A 7,622-nucleotide genomic window follows, 5' to 3' on the forward strand; every position below is an offset into this window, starting at 1 on the left:
GTCTAAAACCGATGTCATTAGATTACGCTTCAAAAGGTAACAAGAAAGAAGTGCATTATGGCCACGCTGAAAATTAACCCTTGAAGCAGGCATCAAAAGGGTAAGCTAGTTCCAAGGGACACCTGTAACTGCTGAGAAACCCAACTCAACAGAAATCAGCTGCAGAACAGAGAGATGTAACACGAACCAAAAAAAAAAAACCAAAACCGAAACCCAAACAAACCAAAAAACCAAGAACAGAAACAGTCATTTGCAACATTATCCCTGCAAGTCCCTTTAATGCTTATTGTTGATATCAAACCAAATTTCAAGCTTTTACCCATTTGAAATTATTGATACCCATCATTCCCTTTAATTAAAGGGATAACTATATATATATTTTTTTATTAAAAAATCAACTCTGTATTCTGTCAATACCAGGTAGGAATTCACAATTTGTGATGTTACTGAAAATCAGGATAAACGTTTCCGGAGTTTTGTTTTGTTTTGTTTCTCCCCTCTACCCAAAAAAGTTATTTACAGACTTAAAAAGCCATGCTGCAGAACTGAGCTCTCTTTAAAATTATGAAGATCTCCTACAATGTATTAAAATAAAAGTAGATTTTTATTATTATAGCACTTGGATTCAGAGCTTGTTACGTCACCTACTTGCAATCCTTGTTTTTTTTAAAGTAGCTATAGATGCATTGAGTGTCTCTTCACGCACAGTGACTTGTGTTGTGAATCTGATTCTAGCACCTACTCAAAACAAACTAGTAAGAAAAAGAAAAAAAACCCAAGATTGCAGGAAGTTCTCTGAATATTCCACACAGTCCTGTATTTTCCATAGGCTTCTGAATACGTTGTCATGCAGGGAGACCCACACCAGTCTTGAGAAATCTTCTCTACAAATGAACACTAGGCTGATTAAGTCTCTACTTGTTGGGTGGTTGGTTGTTTTAAATATATAAAGAAATCTTTATAAGATATTCTTTTCCTTTTGTAGCTCTTATTGTATGTAAAAATGTTCCACTCCTTCCCAAGGACTGGGGTTTCCATAGCCAGCATTACAAATAAATAATTTATTACAACTGTTTGTCGCCTTCTTTCTTCAGTCGACTGAAAGAGAAAGAAAATCATTTTAACAAAAGCAAGGAGGTGTCGTGGCACTGCAGAGAGCTCGCCTTCCTGCTAACCTCAGCCCGGCGCCCCAAAGGGAACACAGGAGGCTCCAGGCCTGGTGAGATTGCAGCACAAACCCAAGAGCCACTGTACCAGCGCTGGTAACACCGTCTGCTGCGGGAGGAAGTGATGACCTTTTGCTACTCCAGCGCTTCTCACACGTGAGAGAGATCACCAGCTCATCGAGCTTCAGCTTTACCTGCAGCTGCAGATGTGACAGCGTCAGGCAGACTGGCTGTCCCCATGGCGCAAGGCCAGCCGAAGCACAGACTGAGACATCAGAGTAAAGCAGGGCAAGGCAGGTGTGTAACGCGCTGCTTCCTAGGTACCCCTGCCACCCAGAGACATGCGGAACGACCCTTGCAAGGTGCCGGTGGCCTTTTCTTCTTAGCTCACGCACTGGCAGCGGTAACTGCCGAACAGGAGCTAAGGTGGTGTCACAAGAAGAGAACCACTCTACTCTCAACACCATACAGCATTCTGGGGGGAAGGAAATCACGTGATTCCTCTAGGCATTCTCAGCTGGTAATGCAGGATCCGTATTATTCACACATTTCAACATCCCTATTGCCTTCAGTCATTTCAGATTTACAGAATTCCTCCCCTCTTCTCGCTCATAAAGCTTTTACACACCCTCCACTGTTGTCAAGGAAGAGAAAGGGATGTGGAAGCAGCCATCGTACTGAGTATCACAGTAAAAACCCCAATCAGAGGTAATTCTGCAATGTAAGACTCAGCCAGTCTACATCCTGAGCCAATAATTTGGACCTGGTCTCCAACCTGTGATACCTATGCCCACGCTGGGTGTTGGTACAGCTTCACCATCTTCTGCATCAGGAGAGTAACTCAGCACAGACTAAGAAAAGCAGCAATTCAGAAAACATGGGAAGTGGAGAAAAATGAGGGAGGCTGTAGCACCCCTGAGTTCCCAGAAGCCTTCACTGCACGTCTCACCTGTAATAATCTTCCTGACTTGGTAGGTGACCACCGTGCATGTGGGGATGCCCGTGCAACCACTGCTGCTCCATTGCCAGTCTCTGCAGCTCTGCCGACTGGGCGTGCATGGCCTGCAGCTGATGGGCTGCAGACATAGGAGGTGGAATGGCACCAGGCAGATCTCGTGGGTAAGGAGTACCTAAGAGAGAGTTGCCCATTTTTAGACATTTGCTATGAGGTCAGCAGAGAACTGTCCCATGAAGCTCACTCTTCATTAAACCAACCAAAAACGTTTGGCTGTAACCTAAGTTACAGCTCAACTCCACCAACTCCCCTGCTAAGGCCCAGAAGAAAAGACAACAGTTCAAACCAAGAGCCAACCTTTGCAAAGGACCATCAAATGCTCTCACCAAAGACTGGATGTCGGAGCATTTCATGCTCGTGAGGCGGCTGCCCTAGCAACGGGTTGGGGATGGTCCCAGGTGGGTAGGGAAAACGTGCCAAATGGGGTCCAGCTGCTAAAGGATCCACCAGCGGGTGAACAGGTCCTGCTGAGCCTTAAAAGAAGGAAAGAAAGCAAGGAATCAACTGCTTTGGGAAGCATCGCTCACTGCTGGGAGATCAAAAGCCCTGTTGGACTTGAGCTGGGTCAGCATTTGGACTAACTGGCATATAATTACCAGGAGCTTAGCTCCATCCAATTTGAAACCCACTTTTCTACGTGTGGTCACTTCACAGCAGTCTGCTCATCCTCATCCCAAGAAGAGACACAAGGTTTGTGCTGTAGGGCCTGACCACCTATGGAGCTACTCTGGAGCAAGAACTACTTAGAGACCCGAAGAGCCCCTAACTGTATTTTAAGCCAGTGTCCAAGACTGAAGCCAAATTTCTTTTCAAACACAGGTAAGAGATGACAATGAACTGCCTTGGCTTTGTCTGCACCAGTCTCTCTCTAGACTGAGAGGGAGACAGCACCAGCCGTATTTTTGTGCAGAAGGACTAACCGAGGAGTATCCAGACTTACCTGCACAGAGGCAGTGTCTTACCTGACAGCAGAAGCCTTGTCTAGACACAATCTATGACCCATTCCTTCTGCTATCAAGGGGGTGTTGCAAACCTGCCTCAAATCGAACCACGCTGTGATTTGTGCAGTCTCAACCCATGTCCACGCTGACAGCTTTAAGACTGCTGACATTCAGCACTATCACCCCCTACCCCTAACCCCCTGCCCACTTCCTTGCTACACAATCCAGCCTCTGCAGCAGCGCTCAAATTCATTCCCAACTCCGAAAAGCATCCCAGCTAGGTTTAATGCATACTGCTCCGAGGCAAAGTATGCTACATTTGCTTGCACAAACACAACGTCTGCAGCCAGCCGCACCAGAAGCTGCACTTTAAGTGCTCACGGGTTTTTTTTCCTTCTTACTTAGCAGCTCCTGCACCTGGTGCCTCGCTTGCTATGTTCCCTCCAGCCTGCCACCAGAACATCAGAGCTGCTTAGTGCCTCATCTCCCAGACTTCTAGAGGAGTAACCACCCAGCTTGCTTCAGAAATGCTATTAAATACTTAGGGGGGGGAAAAATTGTCAGGCATAAGAGTGCACTGTAGCTGAAGAGATGCCAACCCATAAATTTAGATGGTTCTTGGGAGATCTGCGACAGAGAATTTCAGCTCAGCTAAGGCCAGATGGTTGGCATGTCAAGTGGCTGAAGAGATCGAATCTTTCTCTCCTAATTTCCAGCTCCCATATGGAAAAACCAGCTTCAGCTCCTTTCCAGCTGTAACTCCTAATGTAACAGCCATCAGCAGTGTTACCAGCTCCATGACATCTCTCCTAGTGAAATCCCTTCACCCAGTGGAGTCTCCAGCTGTACCCAGACACCCCTGTAAGGTGGTGCTTTAGGACTCCAATACTTCAGAAAACCAGAAGAGCAAACCTTCTACAGTGAGAGCGTGCAGCCTCAATCAAAACTGCTGTACTGTTACCATCATTTACTCGATGACTGCTAGTGGTCCACCCTCCCAAAAAAGAAGTGTTTGCATTTCAGTTATCGCCACCTTATACAGCACGTAAGTCACGTACGCAAGCAAACAGGGATTTTACTACTAATTCCAGAGTCACAGTCTGGTTTGGGTCGACTGCTGCGAAGAGCTCACGAGGGGATCCCTAGTTAACTGCCCAGCCCCCCACCCCAGGCTCACCTTGATGTAAGGGGTCCTGCTGATGTAGGTGTAAATGCGAGTGTATGTGTGAATGTTGGTGATGGTGAGGCGTAACATTGAACATCTGGAGCCGTGCCAACGGGTCGTTTGTCAGCGATGCCATCCGCTCGGCGTGTATCCTCTCTGCTGCCAGTCTGTCAGGGTAGCTCATTTCAGGCCGTAACTGTGGGCCTGCCAGGGCGAGTCTCTCTCTTTCCAGGGGGTTCAAACCCGGATGGAAGGAAGCAAATGGGTGAGGTCCTGCTGTTGGGGGAATAGTCAGTGCACCGTGCCTGGCAAAATGCTCCATGGGGTTAGTAGCTGGGTGCAGTGCATCTAGCTCCGGGGGTTTCACCTCAAAGCCAGGTTTCATCCTCTCTCTCAACTCCCTTTCCCGGATTTCTCGCTCCCGGATTTCCCGCTCTCGCAGCTCTCGTTCCCGAATGGTGGGATCCACATTGTAGAGGCCAGGCATATGGTAGGCCAGAAGTGGATCGGTGGGGTTTAGGGGGACAAAGAAAGGATGATTACGGTTTGTTGGCGACATGACATGAGGACGGGCGTATTCACTCAGCGTTCGTAAAGCAGGCGTGTCTGGACCAATGTACGGCGGTACAGCAGCAATGGTCGTCGGGGGAGGTTCGAATGAAGGTCTCATATGTGCTGGCCCACTGAGCTGAGACTCTCCAAGACGGCCTTCGTGGGAGGAGCTGGATACCTTCTGCTGCACAGAACAGGGGAAGAGAATTTTAGTTCAACACATTTGGCTTAAACAACACAGCAGGCACACATGGCCCTTGGTGTGCTTCAAAGACGCAATGTCAGCCTGCTCAGCCTCATGCTCCATTGTGGGTTGGGGAAAACCAGCATTCTATCTTGTAGGGCAGAAGGTAACTGCTTTTTAGTGGCAGCCTCAAAGCTACCACTGCTTTAGTTAGAGCAGCAGCTAGTAGGTACGTTGCAACTACGGGCAAGGGCGGGCTAGCGCGCGTCCCTACAAACTACCAGCCTGGTTCGCAGTGTGGTGGTGGCCTCCTCTCCACACTCACTTGCATCCTAAAACTTACTAAGCCCGAGAAAACTCATCTCCATCATGTGCAACACAAGTTCCACTCCTTTCACATCAGGACTTGGCATCCTGCTCTGCACAAAGGCAGCAGAGCACTTCAGGGGAGGGCGAGAAGCACAGGATTCCTATCCCTAGATGCTACATCCTGACTTTTTTAATCACAGCTATGATTGAAATCTCTGAAATGCACCATGGAAGACTGTAGCACCTTCTTTTCCAGCATCAATAACATATTACCAACCTAACAATTCTGTGGGCCCAGAAGTAACCACTCCTTTCCAACAGGCCACAGAAAGCTGTGCTACTTCTGCTGGCTCTTTATAGCAAGATTCCAGTTTGGGTCTCCCCATAAAAAAAAGTAGTGACAGGACTTTAGGTTGACTTCACATGTAAAAAGCCTTCAGATCCCCTTGTTCCAGACAGCACTCCTGCGCCTACACTGCAGTCCAAGGTACACAGATGCATTCGCTGGATCTGCACAGAGTGCTTTTCTACTGCAGGTAAACAGAACTGCTGTGCCCAGGGACCCCCAGCTGCGCTGGTTTCCTGCACATCGGGCACACCAGGAGAAGAAACTCTCCGTTCCCTTCAAGAGAAGAAAGTCACAGGCAGGCCGGGAGGTGCTCATGGCTGGTTGGCTTTCACCTCGTACACTAGACTCCCATATTCACAAACACCTGACCGCACAAGCGCTGAAGCACTCCGGGGGGATCTGCACTCCCTGGTCACTGTCCGGGTCAGACCCTACCAGGCCCACTCCCTCAAACAGCTCTTACCTACAAATAAACCTACCGCAGCTCTTTCGGCTTCTCTTTCGCGCTCCCGCTCCCTCTCTCTCTCCTTCTCTTTTTCTTTTTCTCTTTATTCTCTGGCTTTCTGCTCTGCTTCCCTTTTGGCCTTTTCAATGGCCTCTTCTCTCTTCTTGGCCAGTTTCGATCCTGCCAGAGGCATGAAGTATAAGTCTGCTCTTGCGCATGAATTGTAGCCACGGTCCAGGTGCTTGTAGAACCTGAAAGAAACAAACCAGAAGGAGCTTATCCCCTGGAAAGATGCAAGAGCCTGGGATTTAAGAGCTGTATGTCCAAAAAAGGATAAAATCAAGTATTACGTTTCTGCAAGAGCACTATAGCTTCTCTGCAAATGAACTGCACCGTATTATTACTCTGCCTGCCAGTGTATAAAATCCCTCAGTTACCAACTGTAAAGCCATGTCTGAATACGCCAGCTGAACCAGCACCTTTCCAGAAAAATCGGAGCCAAGCCACTTTAGAAAGAGAAGCTGACAAGACGCAGGTGTAAAACACACCCAGCTCCCAGAGGAGCTAACTTCCCAGCATTTGGGAGCGCCCCGCTACACATCAAAACAGAGCACGCTGAGGCAGCAGCGCTGGAAACCTCCCTACCTGGCTGACTGACTGGCATGACTCGGGGTGTCCACCACAGTAGGTTCTGGGGATGGACTTCTGGGCGGAGGGGGAGGGCTTTCTGGTTCCTCAGCTTCATCTGGTACTTCTTCTTTGATCTGAATAGGTGGTAGCGTGCAGGCTGTCACCACTGGCACGTTTCCACTAGAAGCCGCTGACGTGGAGATGGAAGTCTGAAGTGGGATGCCAGGCACAGCGGGCGGTGTGGAAGTGGAGGGGCAGGACGGAGGGGTGATGGAAGGGGGGCCTCCTGGGACAAACGGATGCTGAGAAAAGGGGGGCTGCGAAAAAAAAATAGGCTGGGTGTTGGAGTGCGTGGGGTTTGGGAGGCTCTGACTCTGCGTCAGTACGGGAGGCTGGGCTTGCGAAGACTGCAGCGGTTGGCTCTGAGGCATCAGCTGCAAAGGAGGAGGATGTGCAGATGGAGGATGGTGAGTTGAGAGGGAGCTCAGGGGTTTCAAAGCAGGTGGTGGAGGCAAGTTGGAGTTCATTGAGAATGGAGAAGGACCAGAGAGATGAGGAGGGTGCTTGTGGGATGGAGCAGTGGGGAGCTGAGGGATTGGGGTGGTAGGGGGAGGTTTGATGTGAGGCATGGCCATGGGGGCAGGGGGCAGGGGCTGCTCCCGCGGCGGCTGAGGCAGCTGCAGAGAGGGCGCGGCGGGCCGGGAACCTGGAGAGCGGAAGGAGAATGAGACGGCGCTTGTGTCTGAAGGGGAACCTGAGACTGAGATGACTGAGTGGGGAGGGAGAATGGCTGGGAAGGGACGGGATGAGGCAGGAGGGGCTGGGCCTGCAGGCTGTGAGGGGCAGGCTGGGCCTGACTGTGGAGC

The 7,622-nt window shown here is 49.7% G+C and overlaps 1 protein-coding gene across 1 annotated transcript; it reads right to left on the reverse strand.

The window, feature by feature from the left end:
* Positions 1–470: 470 nt before the first annotated feature.
* LOC104507972 (arginine-glutamic acid dipeptide repeats protein-like) lies at positions 471–7,591 on the reverse strand (the record flags this gene model as incomplete). The annotated part of the gene is given in 7 exon segments (XM_010149422.1): positions 471–1,098; positions 2,116–2,296; positions 2,508–2,654; positions 4,300–5,023; positions 6,161–6,377; positions 6,772–7,451; positions 7,454–7,591. Coding segments are annotated over 7 exon segments (2,121 nt in total), but the record flags the coding sequence as incomplete, so codon positions are not given.
* Between the last annotated feature and the right edge of the window lie 31 nt (positions 7,592–7,622).

The sequence above is a fragment of the Eurypyga helias genome, unplaced genomic scaffold, assembly GCF_000690775.1.
Source record: "Eurypyga helias isolate BGI_N326 unplaced genomic scaffold, ASM69077v1 scaffold24973, whole genome shotgun sequence".
Taxonomy (NCBI): domain Eukaryota; kingdom Metazoa; phylum Chordata; class Aves; order Eurypygiformes; family Eurypygidae; genus Eurypyga; species Eurypyga helias.